The sequence below is a fragment of the Penicillium taxi genome (genome assembly GCF_028828555.1).
Source record: "Penicillium taxi strain IBT 34144 chromosome Unknown utg000005l_segment0_segment0, whole genome shotgun sequence".
Taxonomy (NCBI): Eukaryota; Fungi; Ascomycota; class Eurotiomycetes; order Eurotiales; family Aspergillaceae; genus Penicillium; species Penicillium taxi.
Genome location: NW_026643207.1, coordinates 1403731 through 1420514, shown reverse-complemented (window position 1 = coordinate 1420514; position 16784 = coordinate 1403731). Strand labels below are relative to the sequence as shown.

Genomic DNA, 16784 nt, shown 5'->3' with positions numbered 1-16784 from the left:
ATCAGCGAGTATTTTGCTAACAAGTTCGCTGAATCAGGGAACATAAGGATAATTGAGGATAGTTTTTAGTCATGATCTTTCACAAAAAGTCTCTCTACCAAATTCTCGCCCTGCCTCCCGTCGTGGCCTTAAAAACCCCAGGAAAGAAAAATACGTACTTAAGTGATAGATCTCTGAGCCATGTCTTTTATAACTACTCTCACAACGATAAGTGTATAATATCTCTTTCAGGAGACCCCAATGGAAGGGGCAATATTTGACCCTATTCTAGCTAATCAATGTCGGCATTTCCTTTGCATGGAGAGAGACAAGGCTTCATTAAAATAAGTTTCATCATAGATCAAACTTTCCAACGTAATTTTTAGAGCAATCAAGCTCAAGAAATAATTTATAGTTCCACTCTGTTCCAATAGACTCTAGGGCTAAGTCTAGCCCTCGTTAGGTTGTTTCGGAATCTCAGGTTCAGGCTGTTAAGGTGTCTTAGATGAAGAAAATCTCTTCTATTAGAATTGGAAAAAAAATAATAAGCCAAAAAAGGATGACAAGAGTGGGATTTGAACCCACGCCTACAATGTAGATCAGGACCTTAACCTGACGCCTTAGACCAACTCGGCCATCTTGCCATTGGATTATTTTAAACGCTAATTTTTGCATATATCAACCAAAAACCACTTTCTACGGGCCGTAACACCTTAATTACAAGGCACCATAACTCCCCACCGCCAGATCAGATATCTTTTTTTCTGCCGCAAAATTATTTCTCAAGATCAAGGCGACAGGAACAATGGTGACCTCAGAAGAAGACCAGATGACCGAGAACTCATATGTATCTGATTCCGGTGGTTCAGATGAGGAAAAACCTGAGGTTCAAGACCGTGCGCCTAAACGACGTCGTCTCTCAGAGTCCTCCACCGATTCATATGTTGCTCCAGCGCCGCTCCCCACACTCTCCCGTATCAAGAAGAAAGACGACACCGAAAAACAAACCGAGTCTACAGAAGAAGACCCTGTGACAATTCGCGATGCTCTCGAGATTGGGTTACGCAGTGAACAATCCACATTCGGAGCGTTGAACGTTTCGCCATGGCTGGTTGGCTCGCTGACCACTATGGCCATTCGACGACCCACGGCCATTCAGAAAGCATGTATCCCGGAGATCCTGAACGGAAGAGATTGTATTGGTGGAAGTCGCACTGGTTCCGGAAAAACAATGGCTTTTGCAGTTCCTATCTTACAAAAATGGGCTGAGGATCCGTTTGGTATCTTCGCATTGGTCTTAACGCCGACAAGGTAGGCCACATACCCTAGCAACAATTTTAAACAAATGCATACTGATACTACAATTTTACAGAGAGCTTGCTCTTCAGATTTATGAGCAATTCAAGGCCGTCTCTGCACCACAGAGCATGAAGCCGATTCTCATTACGGGTGGCACAGAAATGCGGCCGCAAGCAATCGCCCTCGCGCAACGACCACATGTCGTAATTGCAACACCAGGACGATTGGCAGATCATATTAGCACATCTGGCGAAGACACAATAGCTGGATTACGCCGAGTTAAGATGGTCGTGCTCGATGAAGCTGATCGGCTGCTTGCAAGTGGACAGGGCAGCATGCTCCCGGACGTGGAAACCTGTCTCTCCGTTCTACCACCATCATCAGAGCGACAGACCCTTCTCTTCACAGCCACTTTGACCGCCGAAGTACGAGCACTGAAGGATTTGCCTCGCACAGGCAACAAACCCCCCATTTTTGTCACCGAGATCGCCACCGAAAACCAAGGCAACATCCCACCTACTCTTAAGCAGACTTACGTCAAAGTGCCTATGACACATCGTGAAGCGTTCTTGCATGTCCTGCTGTCTACTGATGAGAATATCTCCAAGCCCGTTATCATCTTCTGCAACCATACCAAGACGGCCGATCTGCTGGAGCGTACGTTGCGCCGGCTAGGTCACCGTGCCACCTCCCTCCACAGTCTTCTCCCTCAGTCTGAGCGTACTTCTAACCTTGCCCGCTTCCGCGCTGGCGCAGCTCGAGTTCTGGTTGCTACAGATGTTGCCTCGCGTGGTCTTGATATCCCATCCGTTGCACTGGTGATTAATTTCGACGTGCCTCGTAACCCAGATGATTATGTCCACCGTGTTGGTCGTACGGCTCGTGCTGGACGGACTGGTGAAGCCGTCACCATGGTTGGACAGCGTGATGTTGAGCTTGTGCTTGCAATTGAGGAGCGCGTGGGTCGGCAGATGGATGAATACGCCGAGGAGGGTGTCAACCTTGAGAGCCGTGTTGTTCGGACAGGAGTGCTGAAAGAAGTAGGCGCTGCGAAGCGCGAGGCTATTGGTGAAATTGGCGAGGGCCGTGATGTACTGGGACGGAAGAGAAACAAGCTTAAGAAAGTCCGCTAAAGGAATATATATTGTTGTACATATTGACCTGTCTACTTGATACCATAAATTTCCAAGGTTCAAAAGTAAAAATGATTATTCTAGCGCTACCTACTCCTGTAAAAACGCACATGTAGCTCATTGAATGAATTGAGCCTCGCCTCCTATTCCTCCAAGTGTGTAGGCGAAACTCTGATCTGACTGGTATTCAGGCATATTCTGTCGCCAACCACTGGGCTGTGTAGTTGTAGTGTTGGCTAACTTCGGTATCTCGAAAGTCGTTACATCAGGTAGAATAGCCGGGGCATCGAAGAGTGTATCGAATGGGGACGTAGAATACAAATCCAGTGGCGAGGGTAAGGCAGAGCCAGATAGCCACGGCGAGGGCGAAGAGCTTGAAGAATGAGAAGAAGGCATAAGACGTGGCGTGGTTAGCTTGCTCAGCTCAGCACTGTGAACTAGAGAACAAAAGTCGCCCATCCAAGGGGTTGATTCCGCCAGTGGTGTCAGAGTATTGAGATCAAATTCTGACTGATTAAATGTCGGCTGTGCTGGGGCAGCGAGATCCAAGGCTCCACTAGGAGTAAGTGGAGGTTCCACCATCTGGTTGACCGATAGACTAGGAACTACAGTTGGGATAAATGCGTTTGGAGTGACATCCATTGGAGGAAAATTGAAGATTTCAGGATCAGGTATATTTCCCAATGAGAAGCCCGCTGAAGACTTGGGCACCACTGCTGCTGCTCTATCGGGATAGATATCGAACGGATGAGGCAACCCTAGTGCCGATATATGCTGCAAAGGTCGTTTATTCTTATTGACTCTCCCCTGGCTGGAAGAGCGTACGCTTTGACCTGCGTTTCTCTTCCATTTCAGAGCCATGAGTTATCTGAAGTCGACGGCAAAGGTATGAGAGGGTATGCGTACCTTCTGACGACAGTGCTCACAGGCCCAGTTATAGATCATATTGTGGAACAAGAAGGGAGATCGTGGGTAGTATCGGTATTCTTAGTAAGGATGAGAAAAGGATCTTAAGCTCTAGAGAGGAGGGGAGGGGAAGGGAAGAAAGTAAACTCTTATACGATCACACAATCATTACTTAATATTGTACTAAGATTGCTGTGAACATGGAGGCTGACAACGTGAAATTCGTCATTTAACCGAGAAGATTGTTCGCTCTTCCTCAAAAGCACGCATCCGGACCTATCAAGTCTTATATCGAGTCAGTTACACGAGAATAATAGCCTCTAGCAGGCCGACAATTGGCCTGTGCAGTAAAACAAACGGGTGATAGGCTAACCGAGTCTTCAGATTAGGAAAACACAAGTCATTGGGTTATCTGAGATCAAGTCTCCCTGTAGACTGGCTGTAGTGTAACGCTTTGAAGAGGGACCCGTCGTCAGCATGATGTGAATTAGGGCTATAATCTTGATACACCGGAGAACGTCATAACCTTGAAACTACTGAAGAACATAGATCAGCTGATGATCTGAGTAGATTAAGTCAATCAAGCCGTTCTTTCGGATTCCCTTGGTATCAATGTGGACTTCATGTTGCTGCCCTGCGTAACCCCCTACTCCCACATATTACCAGATTGGGCGATGGACAGTATTCCGACGCCACACAAATTATGTTGTATTCTCCGAGTTGGATTCACCGGTAGCCCTGCATAATTGCACCACTTTTCCGATAGCAATTGATCTTTTTTTCGATAGGTAAAAAAAAGGAACAAAAAATTGTGGTATCATTGATTGCATGTTGGAACAATATCATTTAACCCGTACACCTTAAGCCGTTTTCATAAGTTTTAGCAGCCCGTCTACTGCATCACCTCGCTGTGACGGCGACAAATCGTCGTTCATTTCTGCCTCTGCCCCAGTATCTGCCTCTTCTAGCTCACGAGTACGTTGACGAGTGGCTGTCGCTGTAGGGCTACTTAACTGCATTGGAGATCCCAATCTGCGCGGAGTGTGCTGAAATGCCTTGGGTCGTTCTGCGGAATCAACAATCGAGGACGATCGTATTGGAAGATCAGGAGTCTGTTGGAAAGGTGTAGAGATTATAAATCCTGAGGTGCCAATTCGGGGTGTTTGGAATGGATTTGTGGCGGGCTTTCTCATGGAAGAAGTCGAAGACAGAGCGGAGAAGGAGATTCTGGGACAATTTCGGCTGTGGTCCTCCAGGTTTGAAACGCGACGATCGATATGGTGATTGGTGACATTACGCATGGCGGTTTGTAGGGTACTTCGGAGAAGGGCTGCTTTCTAGACGATCTGTTAGCCACATACCACCAACACGTGGAATGAAGAAGAGCTCCGCTTACTTTTCGAATGAAGATTTTTCGCGCATCTGGGTCCTCAGGTACTGTTTGTGTTTCTTGGATACTAGGAGATACTGCAGAAGACCCTTGTGAATCCATCTGTTGTTGGGATTGATCGGGTTCTGTTTTTGGTGGTGTTGAGACGCGGACGTCCATCGCATCTGTTTCTTGGTTTTGCTATTCACGCAGGCACCAATTAGTCACGTTCTTTCTGGTTATACGTTGTCTCAAAAAGTCTCGGACAGCTTACATGTTCACAATTATTGTCGTTGACGGGCGACTGACTACTCTCCAGCTTCACCCCCGCCTGCACGTGTCCGGGGTTAACATCGACTTCATCAACCTGGTCCCTCGTCCGTTTTTGACCTGCAAATATAGGTGAGGGCAGAAGCACTTTAGAAGATGCCGGCGTGAAAGGTGTTCGCTTGACGGGTGACTCGGAGAGAGATTGTTTGTTTCGGTGGGCTGGTGTCAGACACGCGTTGGCGTCTTTGTCCCCAAGAACCCGACGTCCCTCCTTGGGGGTGAATTGGATTGATGTGGAATCCATAATGGGGAAGAAATCGCTCTAAAAGGAGGAATGGAGGGGAGGGAGAGGTGTAGGGTTGTAGGTAGAGAAAAAAGTGAGAAGATCAAAAGATACCAAATACCGAGTATCGGGGATTCGGGTAACTCCTTAGCGTCGAGAGATTAAAACTCCACAAATCTTCCAAGAATTTGAGTAAGAGTTGAGAAATGTGAAAGTAATGGGGAAAGGGAAGAAGAGGAAGGAAGCGAGATCGAAGGATGTGTTTAGCACGCGTCAATCGCGTATAGTCTAGTAGATAGCTTGTATAAGAAAGCACGGACTCGGGGTCCACACAACCACGCGTTTTGCTGGCCAAATTTGGGCCTTACTAAATGCGATTTAGACTGCTTTTCTTTTCTTCTTATTCCTTCAGAACTTGAGTGTCCAGTTGTTTCTTCTTCACCGCCATATATTGAAGCCTCTCGTGCTCACGCTAGAATTCAAGTAACAAGTCTCATTGGGGCCTCTAAACAGACTCTGAGTAGTCTCTAAGCAGACTGTCGGACATACTAACTTCTTAAGGTAGCATAGAGTCGATCTATATTCGAATATTCGAATATTCGACATGACGAAACCTCCAAATTCAAGCTTACTTAATAACTCGAAGTTAACTGGCTAGTTGTTATTGGGTAGGGAAGCCCTAATTCGCGCTCTTGTTGCTACCGACATTCCAAGTCAATTGGCTTCCAAGGACCTCTCCATCCATGTTGATTGTTTGTGTAGATACTAAGATGAAAAAGGAGAGTATTAGTAGTTACTTTGTATAGTAACTGAACATATGATCAGCATGTATGACATCATCGCCAAACCTGAAACTCTTATTAACTATAACCTCGGATGACTTAATCACTTGAACTACTGCAAAGGGTGCAGAAAAAGGTACGGAAACCAATGGGCATTCACTGCTTACTCTTTCTTCATCTTACGTACGACAAATTACAAACTTGAATGTTTCCATACTGGTCGATTGTATACTAGCTGAGTCGACTTCCCCGCATTTCGCTTTCTCGAGCCCCTTCATTTCATCCAGCGTTTGTCGCACATCTCCGGACTTCCCTGGTGACACTAGTTGGTGTTAAAACATTGTCGCCATTTCCTGAAATAGCTGCCGTAATGCAGCTATCCTTTGCTGTTCTGGCAGCTGTCAGCCAGGCTGCTATCATCACAGCCTCGTCCCTCACTCCCCCGGTTCTTCCGTTGATCGTGCGCACCCCTTATCTGAGCACCTGGCTAGGTAATGCCCGCGATGAACCTTGGCTAAAATGGCCCATGTTCTATACCGGGCAGGAGGTGGGACTCTCGTTGATGGCCCATGTCCCGAGCCAGGATTCAATTTACCCGCTGTTGGGCAAGCCCCAGGATTCTCTAGGCTCACATCAAGGGTATGATTGTTGTAGAATCATGATTATATGACTGTTTCACTAACCAAAGACTTTACAGCCACCAAGTGCAGTTTCCTGAGTACATTGGAACCAATTATGACGCTTCCGCAACCAACTTTACCTATCGTATTCCCACCAATGATTCCACTCCTCTTGATATCACAGTCTCTTTTCTCTCCCCTATCACGCCGACATCGACTTTGCGACAGTCTATTCCGGCCTCCTATATTACAATTGACGTTCATGGCGAGGTAGAAGTCAATGTATACATCGATGTTGATGGTCGTTGGGTCAGCGGTAACGCAGACAGTCAAATAAAATGGCAGCGGGACGATGTGGATGTCAAAAGTCATAATAATGAAAAGTCTACACTGCAAAGATGGCGAATTCAAAGAGAAACTGAACTTCTCTTTTCCGAGATTGCCGATCGTGCAGAATGGGGCACCCTCCATTTCACCGGACCTGCAAATGCCCGATACGAGTCCGGCGAGGCCGACAGGGTGAGGAGAGGGTTTGCTAGTACTGGCATACTTGGCAATGAAAATGACGAAAACCACCGAGCTGTTCATGACCGCACCCCCGTGTTTGCATTTTCCAAGTCTTTCAACCTCAGTCGCACTGCGAAGTATACTTCCGATAGCGTCACATTCACCATCGCCTTCATCCAAGCTCCGGTAGTCCAGTATGCATCCGCTAGGGGTCTGACCCAGATGCGGCCTCTGTGGCAGTCTTGGTTCCCGACAACCGAGGAATTGTTAAAATTTCACTACTACGACTATGCAGCAGCTAGCTCCTTGGCATCAAACTACTCCCAGCAATTAGCTGCAGATGCGTATCTTTCTGGAGCAGATGACTATGTGGACATCGTTGCCCTCTCAGCGCGGCAGGTGTTGGGAGCGACCACCTTCTCCGGCACTTCGGACAACCCGATCTTGTTTCTGAAGGAGATCTCCTCAAATGGAAACTTCCAAACTATTGATGTCATTTTCCCTGCATTCCCCTTCTTCCTTTATACCAACCCGAGATGGTTAGCATACTTGCTGGAGCCTCTTATCGAGCATATGCTGAGTGGACAATACCCTAACACATACGCAATGCATGATCTAGGTACACATTTCCCCAATGCTACTGGTCATCCTGATGGTCGTGATGAATACATGCCAGTGGAAGAGTGCGGTAATATTTTGATCATGGGTCTTGCAATTGCCAACTCTCTACAATATGAAGACGCGGCTGATGCAGCTTCGATATGGTCAGCGCAGGGCTCTGACCCCTCTTCCTTCTCCAGCGAGTCCACCGGAATTTTCCCTCTTGATAATCTCCAGGTTCTTTCTGGAATTGAGCACCAGGATGGCAAGTGGGGTGGGGGCATCACCGGCAAGAATCTCGCAGAGAAATGGGTGAAGCGAAGCTACCGTCTATGGAAGCAATGGACCGGCTACCTAGTAGAGTTCTCTCTAGAGCCTGCTAACCAGCGTAAGACACAGACCTTATAAATTACATCCGACTATTCTGACAGATTCTGACATAACTCACACAGTTTCCACTGATGACTTTGCTGGCTGGTTAGCCCTACAGACCAACTTGGCCCTGAAGGGTATTATTGGCATCAATGCCATGGGCAAGCTTGCCGAACTGACAGGTCATGATGCTGACGCCTCCCACTTCAAGGTATGTAAAAACAACCCCAACCTTAAGAAGACAAACTCGAACTGACTTGGACAAGAAAATTGCCAGCAAGTACATCGCCAAGTGGGAAGAGTTCGGCATGTCTCGTGATGGATCTCACGCCAAACTAGCTTACGACTGGTACGGCTCCTGGACAAGTCTCTACAATCTCTACGCAGACGCCCAGCTCTGCTTCCACCTCGAAGGAACGAACCTCTCATCCAACGAATCAGCCGGCTTCGTACCACGTCACATCTACCAGAAGCAATCAATCTGGTACCACTACGTGCGTCAGAAATACGGGTTGCCGCTAGACAGCCGCCACCTCTACACAAAAACAGACTGGGAGTTCTTTTCAATGGCAGTAACCTCCAAGCCCGTACGCTCGGAAGTCCTCGAGTCCGTCGCGCGCTGGGTCAACGAAACTGTCACTGATAGACCATTCACTGACCTCCACCAAACAGAGGGCGATGGAAACTTCCCGGGACCAAACTTTTTCGCTCGCCCTGTCATTGGTGGTCACTTTGCCTTTTTGGCCTTGGAGCGCGCTTGTGGAGGGCGTGCAATGAAAGGTCTGTCCTTCTTGGATGATCTTGATCCGGAGACTTTGCAGGCTTGGGCTGAGAATGCTCAGGCTGCGGCTAGTAAGTTTGATGGTCTGTCGGAGAACCACCATGTTGGTGGAGAGCTGTAGGAAACTTGCGAGTACGGGTACACATAGTCTTGATTATATGTTGATAAGATTGAACTATGCCCAGATGTGTTCGGTATTCAAATTGAGAACCTCTATTTTGTACCACTTGGGCAGCTTTGTCGTGAAAGTGGCCCTTTCTACCTAGGTTGACGGCGCAACCCGAAAACACGTTCGATGGTGGTGTCACCTATTTAAGCCAGCAGCGTTAGCCGCCTACTAAATGCTTTTCAAGAGACTATGAGCGACGTAGGAACCCATGATTGACTGTATCCAGGGCAGTGGCTTCCGGAGGGCCAGCGGAGCGTAAGTGCTCAACAACCCCTAAGCATTATAGCCTGCGATGTGTGAAAGACTAGTAGTTACTAAACTAAATATGCAAATAATTGCCGCTAAACGATAGCAATTATAGAAAGTATGACATTTATCCCTGAATAATTACAGAAAGAAAATGTTAACTAGTCCTAATCAGAGGTCCACAGACGTGTTGTAGCCTCTAGTTCTAGGAGACTTCTTTGGCTCCATATCGATCAGCAACTTGATAAACGATCAGAAATTACATATAAGCTAAAAACCATGTGTAGCCCTTAGCTCTGAAAGACTTGTTAGGTGCTCGCTGGAACTTTTTTGCTTCTGAGTGACTATATACCTCCAGCCTAGAACACCTTTGTGTCTCATTCGCGCGTTCTAAAGCAAGAGGACTTTCAAAAAGAAATCGGTGCATTCATCTGTTCGTCAGTGATTTACAGGCAATCCTGGGGACGACAGATGGCCGGCGAACAATTATGGGATATTGCGGAGATCGTGTTGAAGATAAAAGGTCTCATCCAAAGTGCGGCCGATGGAGAAAGGCGGGATTATCGCAAGTCGCAAGATGCTCGAGATTCGAGAATCACATGATCGTCTGCCCAATCCATATTTGGGAGGTTTATTTAAGGAGAATATGTACTACAGCGATCACATAGATTTTCGGGAGTATGAAGTTCATGCGAACCTCTGCTAAATCCACTCCCAGGTTGTTCTTTGCCGGCACAACTGTATTTATCTGAATAAGGTCTTTCCGCGTAACCGATGCAGGAAATCTGAAGTCCTCCAGTCAAGAAAAGAGAAGGCTGTGCTTCCGCTGTAATGAAGTATTTTCGGGGAGGAAATATGTTTCTATTGTTTCCATGGATCTTCCTATCTGACTACACCACCCGAGATCCACAAATAGCTCTTTTGATCTCCTCTCCCTTGATTTCCTCCTCCCTGTTTACCTTCTCTCTCTATTATTGACGAAGAGGCAAAAGCGACTCCATCCTTTGGCGCCTACGTCCAACCCCCGAAAAACTGCTCAGCCTTCATTACCTACGGGTGAGTATGACTATGGGCGATGCTGTACGCCCAAGTGATGATCAATATAGCCAGGCCCTTCAGGATAGTTTCAAGACATGGTCATCCTATCTCGATGCCAGCAAGGATAACCTACTCCCCCATCATGCCATAGAGCTGAGACATCTCGTCAATCAAACCCCACCTTTTCTCGGTGGCCTTGCTAGCTTGAACAAGACCACGTCATTCGCTTACGAGGAGAAGCAATCACCACAGTCGAAGGGCAGTCTTCTCATAAATGGCCGATCAACTTGGAGAACGTCCGAAGGGAATTGTGATTCAAAGCTAAAGGTCATGTCTAAGCAACTTGTCCTGGCAGTTGATAGTTGATTAAATGTGAGTTTGTCAGATGACACTCCCTTTTCAGTCTGGCCCGGAGTCCAGGGACTTTCAAGTTATGACAAGGGAAATTATCTTTCAGTCCTTTTTCTTGCATGGGCATTTGTTCTATCTGCTCGATTGGTTGAGTTGCTAAGTCGATCTGCGGATCATGAATGTCATATGGCTTCTGTCTCGAGGAGTGTCGAATCTTTGTTGCCCACTTTTTGGTGTGTATTCAGGACAGATTCCGCACTAGTTAGGAAATTCAGTTTCATTCATTTGTGACATTTGCATGATTAGTCAGGTTAGATTCTCAAGTTGACAGGAACAAAGAAGTCATGTGGTCAAATCGTCGCTTTATATTAGCTAGCAAACCAAGAATGAAACTCAGACTTGACAACCACTTTAGAAGACACAAGATATTATAGGAGCGTAAAGCGTTGCCTGTAATAGGTATCCCTCCCATTCAGCTCCGATATTGAATAGCTATTCTACTAATGTACCGACAATTAGCTTTAGCCCTTCACAAATTCGATGTGCGCAAGGTAAACCCATTGACCTAGTGAATAAGTTAGTACATATAGATAAAGTCGCATCCTGAGCACTTATCTTAGCTATAGAAGCTTGTTCATGAATCTTTAGTATACAGAACAGCGATGTTTGTCTATATGGGTTTTTGGTAGAGAAAATTTGGACTAAGATGGAAAGCATTAGTCTGATCTTCTATCTCCTCAATTTTGATAGTATATAACTGTCATGGTGTACCTATCAATTCCCCCAATGTGCGGGAGTTATATAATGATTCCACAGCCACTTAAAGCTCGCATCTCCTTCGAACCTACCCCAAGAATCAGTCTTGGATACGATATACCTTCTTGGTATGATTTTGGCTTTATTGCATGGTATCGCCCCGGAGGATTCGTGAGTGGAGAAAGCTCCGAGGATTTAAGGGCCAATAATATCCGACAAGAATAGGCTATTGATCCTTCACGGGAGCGTTACTCCTAGTGGTTACTGCTGACTACTGTAAATCCTCCATGGGTTTCAAAGACTGCATATTGAATGCCTCGTGAGAAAAGAGGAGTTCGTTCACAGATAGGTTGTAATTCATGCAGGTATTCTAATTACTGTATGTATTTGCGGAGTACCCGGAGAAGAGTGGAAATTAGGAAGGAGTACTATACCTTGGCAGTACGTATACAAGGTTTCAACGAGCTCATTAGTGACTTAGATATTTGGACAAATTAGGAACGCTAGGTCTCTAAAAGCAAGCTAGAGAGATCTGAATATCCTCATCTAAGCCTAAAATGGAACAGAATTTGTCGATCTCATAATTCATCTCAGGATTCAGGGGTTTAGTTACTACTCTGTAGTAGTTGCAAGGTTTACTCCATACTCCGTAGACTGAGTGGACTTGTATGTACATTGTACTCCTATCTCCGTCTATCATATTAGCAGACCTTGAAGTATAATTTGAAGTCCCCACTTGGACGTTTTGAAATGAAGTCTATAGATTAGGAGGTTCAGACGTGAGACATCAATAAGTAAAATTTCCAATATCAAACCGAGGTAAAATGGCAGTTGGCTACCTGAATAGGCAAATTGATAGCCCTGGAGTGGATATGATGGCGAAGAATCTTGGAAGATCAGAGAGAATTGCAAGTTCAGGAAGAGTGCAGAGGTTTCAAAAGCAAAAGTCGCCGAGTTTTAATTCTCGGAAATTTGAGTAATGCCGCTTTGTGGAGAAATAACTCGGTTGCGGGATCTCATTCTCGCTTCTCGTTTGACGGAGATGGATCGGACTGATCGGACTAGATCCGGCTTTGCCGAAGTACTTACTCTTGATAGACAGCGATAGGCAAACTGTAAGATCCACCTCGGACTTCTCACGAGAGAAATAGCGGACACACTGGATCTGGATCCTGTTGCTTCGCTTTTGATGAGGAATCAAAAAAAAAGACAAAAGTAGAACCTCTGGTGGAACCAGTTGAAATGTCTTTAAATACCATACAATCGTCATTGATTAGTTTTCCCTGAGAAAAAAGAATTAAAAAATCTTATATCACTACCAATACTATAAAATGAGCGTCACATTTGATGTCTTCCGCGGTTCGAAGAAGGGAAAGATTGTCGCAGGCACCACTACTCGCACATTGCAACCCAATGAAGTGTTCATCGAAACCACTCATTCGGGTCTCTGCGGTACTGATGAGCACTACCTGAAGACTGAAATGGTCCTCGGCCATGAAGGTGTCGGCGTCATTCGTCAGATTGGCCCAGCTGTCACTAACGTGAAGGTTGGTGACCGTGTTGGATTCGGTTATACCCATTACGTATGTGGAAAGTGTGAGAAGTGCTTAACTGGTATGTTATTGAGAATATGTGATTCAGAAACCCTTGGAGTTATGAAGATAGCCGTTGACTGACCAAAATTGATTAGGGTGGGACCAGTACTGTGAGAACAAAAAAGAATACGGTTACGCTGATTTAGACATTGGGTCTTTTAGTAGCGGTTGTGTTTGGGATGCCGGATGTGTGGTTCCCATTCCTGAAGGATACGAGTCTGCTGACGCTGCTCCCTTGATGTGTGCTGGTGCAACCGTCTGGACTATCCTGACTGAATATGGTCTCAAATCCACAGATCGCATTGGTGTGATGGGTATTGGTGGCCTAGGCCACTTGGCCATTAAGCTTGCCTCAGCCATGGGATGCCATGTGGTTGTTCTCTCTAGTTCTGAGGCTAAGCGTGAAGAGGCTATGGCTTTCGGTGCCTCCGAGTACCATGTTTTCCGATCCGGTGACAAGTTGCCCGACTTTAAGCCTGTTAAGCATCTTCTACTCTGCGGAAGTGCCAATGTTGACTACCCTAGGTGAGTTTCTAGTTTCAGTCTACTACTGTGAGATTTGACTAACTTTTTAATTAGTCTTATGCCTTTGATGGATATCCACGGAGTTATCTACCCCTTGACTGTTGACATGAGCAACGCACCTATCCCTCTTCTATACATGAACCAACATGGCATTCGCGTCCAAGGCTCTCTTGTTGCATCTCGCAAAGCCCTCCGTTCACTGGTTGAGTTTGCTGCTGAGAAGAAAATTACTCCTACCTCAATGACATTCCCTCTAACTAAGGATGGCATCGAGGACGCAATGGAAACTCTTCGCTTTGGAAAGATGAGATACCGTGGCGTTCTTGTGCGATAGAAGGATATTGGAACAGCTTTCAAAATGTATCGGTGTAAAATTAATAGATATAGAAAGTTTTTATAGAATACCAATTTTGAATTGGTCATTCTAAAACCCCGAGCCCAAAGGTTACAAATTTCCTCCTATCAGATTCTAGAAATTGAGAATCAATTCATGCCAAATAAGTTAGAGCTTTTAATTTTTAATTTTTTTTAGTATATATCATGTTGAAGGATAGAAGAATTGAGCCTGTGGCCAAGATAACTAGGAGTGACTGGGCCTTCCAACCTGGGGGCCTTTTCTACATACAAAGTAATTAAATAGTGTATAAAGTACTATACGTAAATCATTATTAATAAATAAATAGTCTTTCTATTGACTAGGTGCTATCCTCAATTCGAGTCGGTAAAATGGCTATACTACGGTGATTATAGGCTATACAGTGAGAGGAGAAACCAGTTTTCCAGCGTTGGCGATTCGATATTCGCTAATATCAGGACTCTAGTGATATCACCGGGTGTTAGCTTCTACGAAGGGGGTATGGAGTTTGAATAAAGGAGAACTATGGCTGACAAGCTAAGTGCTATGATAGTTTCATAAGTAGGCTATTCATGGTGAGCCAGGGCATTAGTGTTTAGGTTTATCTTGGACAAAAATATTGTCGCGAAGAAAGATCAAATGCAGACTGGAGCACATCGGAGATTTTCAAATGAGTTCTGTTTAGTTATTAGGAAAATTGGATAAGAGGATGGATCCCAACCTGGTTGATGTCTGGGTGGTTTATGAGATGTGAGCGAAAATTCCTGGTAGAATATCAATACCAAGTCGGCCTTATGATGTGATGCATTCGTTTTAAAATTCCAATCAGAATAGATCAGCCTAGATCGAGCAGTAGACGGGTGTCTATTCAATGGAATGCTATAGAGGGATGGGATAATTACCCGACAAATAAACGTATGAATTTACTAAGGTAGGTAATGTTGATATGATAACTCATGGACCTGGGCAAAAAAACGCAATTGCCAGGCGCAATAGATTAGATTGTTCTTCTTTGCCGTTAAGAAATACAGATCTTTGAACCAACTATTGTACAATATTCACAGAACCCATCGAATGGAAATAAATGCCGTAAATAATCCACATATGCCACAGATATCGTGAACCCGTTATGTATCATGCATTCTATGAGCTTATATTAGAATTCTCGGCTTTCGCCAATATCGCACACATCAAAGACACCCTTCTCGGGCAGACCCAGTGTCTTCAAAGCGGTCTTTAACTTCTCAGGAGGCTCGAGGACATCCTCTTCAGTAAGAACCCAGGTTCCCCAGTGCATGCCAAGTGCATTCTTGCATTTTGTATCTTGGAGAATGTTGACTGCATCGTGCGGATCACCATGTGCGGGACTCCAGATATGACGAGGAGCATATGCGCCAATGGGAATCAAGCCAAGGTTAAATGGGCCTCGAAATTCGCCTATTTGCTTGAAAGCTGGGCATATGGGGAAGTCGTACTTTGGGTCATGGTCATCCTCTCCGGCAGGAAGCTCGGGGACGGGTCGGTATCCAGTATCTCTGTTCGAGCGAGTCAGCCTACATATATTCCCAACCTAATGAAAAGTCAGATGAGTGTGTACCCTGCGAAATAAACCTTGACACCGTTTGATTCAAGACCCCAACCACACCACAGAGTCTTGAATCGATCGAATGGAGTACGAGCGCTGTTATGCTGACTGGGCAAGCAGCTGACCCGTGCCGTGATCTCTGCCACTGTGGAAGCAGATTCTCCAGCGTTACCCAAATTTGCCTCCTCCTGCTGCAACGGAGACAGTGGAGACAATTTGATCTCGTTCTCGTCCCACCAGTCCAACTCTGTAACTTTACTTATGCCGCAGCTGTCAAACCAGGCCTTGACGCCCAATGGAACAAAGAAATGGCAGTTGGGATGTTTTTCCCACAGAGTCATAAGAGTCTTGTATGAGAGATGGTCGTAGTGGTTGTGGGAAATGAGAATTGCATCAATCACAGGAATATCTTCAGGCTTGCAAGGAGCATCCGTGAAGCGCTTCGGTCCCAACATGTTGTATGGTCCACAGCGCTCCTCAAGGACTGGATCAAAGAGGACTCGAAGACCGCTCGGAAACTCGACGTAGAAGCAGGCATGTCCTAACCATGTTGCGCGCAAATTGGGGGTAACTCGGCTAGGAAGAAATTCTGGCTTTCGAACAGGGACAGTTGGGCCGGTAGTGACTGGTACATTTGCTCGGCCGGTGACTCGGCGCCTGTATGAAGAGTCCAATATGAGCCCAGTAATAGATAAAGTGTGGATGAGTTGATTCTGAGAGGGGGGGGGGAGGGGGGAAAGAAGGGTAGTATAAGAGGTCGAGAACTTACATGAGAATATCCTGAGCTGATTTTAAATTAATATTGCGCCAAGAACTATAGAACAGGGGAGATGAGTGTCATTCAATGCTGATTAGCGTGTGCGAGAAGCTTCACATACTCCCAGGGGTTTCGAAACCCAGATTGGACATGGTGGCTCAGTTTTGAAGAATCTTCCGGGCCTAGTCTGGTCGGACCAGAAGCCACCGACAGCGCGTACAAGACTTCGGTTGTTGTTGAGCTCATGTTGCGAACATGAGTATGCCAGTTAATTGCCTGGTGACAAAACTGAGCGCGAAGTAGGGGGCGCATGGGGATATAAGACAGCAAAGGCACACACGTTAAAGCCCTTAAGCCCGAATCGGAGAGGGTAGAAATCCCGACGGACTACAGATTCCCCCGGTTTATACCAACTCCATTTCCGAACCCCGACTCATAAAGGGGACTAGAATGAGAACTATCCAGTGGATGTCAGGACTACATTGTCATCCTTGGTCCATCAGAAA

General features: G+C 45.9%; 7 protein-coding genes across 7 annotated transcripts; 4 read left to right on the top strand and 3 right to left on the bottom strand.

Annotated features, from left to right (window-relative positions):
- Positions 1 to 784: 784 nt before the first annotated feature.
- Positions 785 to 2411, top strand: dbp8 (ATP-dependent RNA helicase DBP8; the record flags this gene model as incomplete). The annotated part of the gene is made up of 2 exons (XM_057210524.1): positions 785 to 1290; positions 1352 to 2411. 2 exons carry the CDS (start codon positions 785 to 787, stop codon positions 2409 to 2411), a joined length of 1566 nt encoding a protein of 521 aa, XP_057060067.1.
- A 117-nt stretch (positions 2412 to 2528) lies between these two features.
- On the bottom strand, positions 2529 to 3053 carry N7495_007872 (uncharacterized protein; the record flags this gene model as incomplete). The annotated part of the gene is made up of 1 exon (XM_057210523.1): positions 2529 to 3053. One exon carries the CDS (start codon positions 3051 to 3053, stop codon positions 2529 to 2531), a length of 525 nt encoding a protein of 174 aa, XP_057060066.1.
- Positions 3054 to 4177: 1124 nt separating this feature from the next.
- Positions 4178 to 5260, bottom strand: N7495_007871 (uncharacterized protein; the record flags this gene model as incomplete). The annotated part of the gene is made up of 3 exons (XM_057210522.1): positions 4178 to 4654; positions 4714 to 4887; positions 4961 to 5260. 3 exons carry the CDS (start codon positions 5258 to 5260, stop codon positions 4178 to 4180), a joined length of 951 nt encoding a protein of 316 aa, XP_057060065.1.
- A 1131-nt stretch (positions 5261 to 6391) lies between these two features.
- On the top strand, positions 6392 to 9022 carry N7495_007870 (putative glutaminase; the record flags this gene model as incomplete). Its single annotated transcript, XM_057210521.1, has 4 exons — positions 6392 to 6660; positions 6719 to 8136; positions 8201 to 8331; positions 8387 to 9022. The coding sequence occupies 4 exons, from the start codon at positions 6392 to 6394 to the stop codon at positions 9020 to 9022; spliced, it is 2454 nt and encodes an 817-aa protein (XP_057060064.1).
- A 1362-nt stretch (positions 9023 to 10384) lies between these two features.
- Positions 10385 to 10720, top strand: N7495_007869 (uncharacterized protein; the record flags this gene model as incomplete). The annotated part of the gene is made up of 1 exon (XM_057210520.1): positions 10385 to 10720. One exon carries the CDS (start codon positions 10385 to 10387, stop codon positions 10718 to 10720), a length of 336 nt encoding a protein of 111 aa, XP_057060063.1.
- A 2072-nt stretch (positions 10721 to 12792) lies between these two features.
- N7495_007868 (NAD(P)-dependent alcohol dehydrogenase) lies at positions 12793 to 13915 on the top strand (the record flags this gene model as incomplete). Its single annotated transcript, XM_057210519.1, has 3 exons — positions 12793 to 13075; positions 13152 to 13581; positions 13636 to 13915. 3 exons carry the CDS (start codon positions 12793 to 12795, stop codon positions 13913 to 13915), a joined length of 993 nt encoding a protein of 330 aa, XP_057060062.1.
- A 1177-nt stretch (positions 13916 to 15092) lies between these two features.
- On the bottom strand, positions 15093 to 16590 carry N7495_007867 (uncharacterized protein; the record flags this gene model as incomplete). Its single annotated transcript, XM_057210518.1, has 3 exons — positions 15093 to 15471; positions 15534 to 16178; positions 16400 to 16590. The coding sequence occupies 3 exons, from the start codon at positions 16588 to 16590 to the stop codon at positions 15093 to 15095; spliced, it is 1215 nt and encodes a 404-aa protein (XP_057060061.1).
- Between the last annotated feature and the right edge of the window lie 194 nt (positions 16591 to 16784).